Source organism: Eimeria mitis, genomic scaffold (assembly GCF_000499745.2).
Source record: "Eimeria mitis Houghton genomic scaffold, Emh_scaff414, whole genome shotgun sequence".
NCBI lineage: Eukaryota > Apicomplexa > Conoidasida > Eucoccidiorida > Eimeriidae > Eimeria > Eimeria mitis.
Window position 1 is genome coordinate 18710 of NW_013572468.1, and position 873 is coordinate 19582.

General features: G+C 56.7%; 1 protein-coding gene across 1 annotated transcript in view; it reads right to left on the reverse strand.

The window, feature by feature from the left end:
• Window positions 1-873, reverse strand: part of EMH_0011410 (uncharacterized protein) — a gene marked incomplete at both ends in the record, with an annotated part of 1978 nt that overhangs the window by 136 nt on the left and 969 nt on the right. The window contains one exon of the mRNA XM_013499256.1: window positions 1-578. Coding sequence (XP_013354710.1) covers window positions 1-578 — 578 coding nt within the window. The remainder of the gene's footprint in view (window positions 579-873) is intronic.

Sequence of the window (873 nt, forward strand, 5' to 3'; positions counted from 1 at the left end):
GTCTCCTGCTGCTGCTTCGTCTGCTGCTTGTCCTGCTGCTGCTTCTCATCCGGGTGCTGCAGCTTATGCTGCTGCTGCTGCTGTTGCTGCTGCTGCTGCTGCTGCTGCTGTTCCTCAGAAGAGTTGCTGCTGCTGCTGCTGCTTGCTGTTGAATTTGTTAGTGTTTTATTCTCATCATTATCATTACCATCAGCAGCAGCAGCAGCAGGATTTTTTGCTGCTGCTGCAGCTGCAGCTGCTGCATTTGCAGTTTCTTCTGCTGCTGTCTTTTCCGTTGCTGCAGCAGCAGCAGCAGGAGCAGCAGCAGCAGCAGCAGCAGCTGCTGCTGCTGCTTGAGCAGCATCTGTGTTTATGTGTGTAAGTACAGCGCGGAGGTCTGTGGGGCTGAGCCCCGTTGCTGCTGCTGTCTCCTGCTGCAGCACATCTGCTGCAGCCAGCAGCAAACGAAGTTCTGGTGCATGCAGCAGCAGCTGCATGCGGCGCAGACACTCCTCGTGATAGGAGACAGCATCAGCAGCTTTGCTGCTGCCGCGGCCCCCCAACACTGACGCACGCGTGCTCTCCAGCTGGGCTCGCAGCTGCAGCAGCAGCAGCAGCAGCAGCAGCAGCAGCAGCAGCAGCAACAGCAGCAGCAGAGGTGCAGCAGCAGAAGAGAGAGAATACAAAACATAAGTGCTGCAGCAGCAAATCAAACATACAGCTGGAACCACCAGCAGCAGCAGCAGCAGCAACAGCAGCAGCAGCAACAACAGCAACAGCAGCAACAGCAGCAGTAGCAGCAGCAGCAGCAGCAACAGCAGCAACAGCAGCAGCAGCAGCAGCAGCTCACTACTGAGTGTGTCCACTGTTTCTTGAGGTCTTCCACCCAATCCC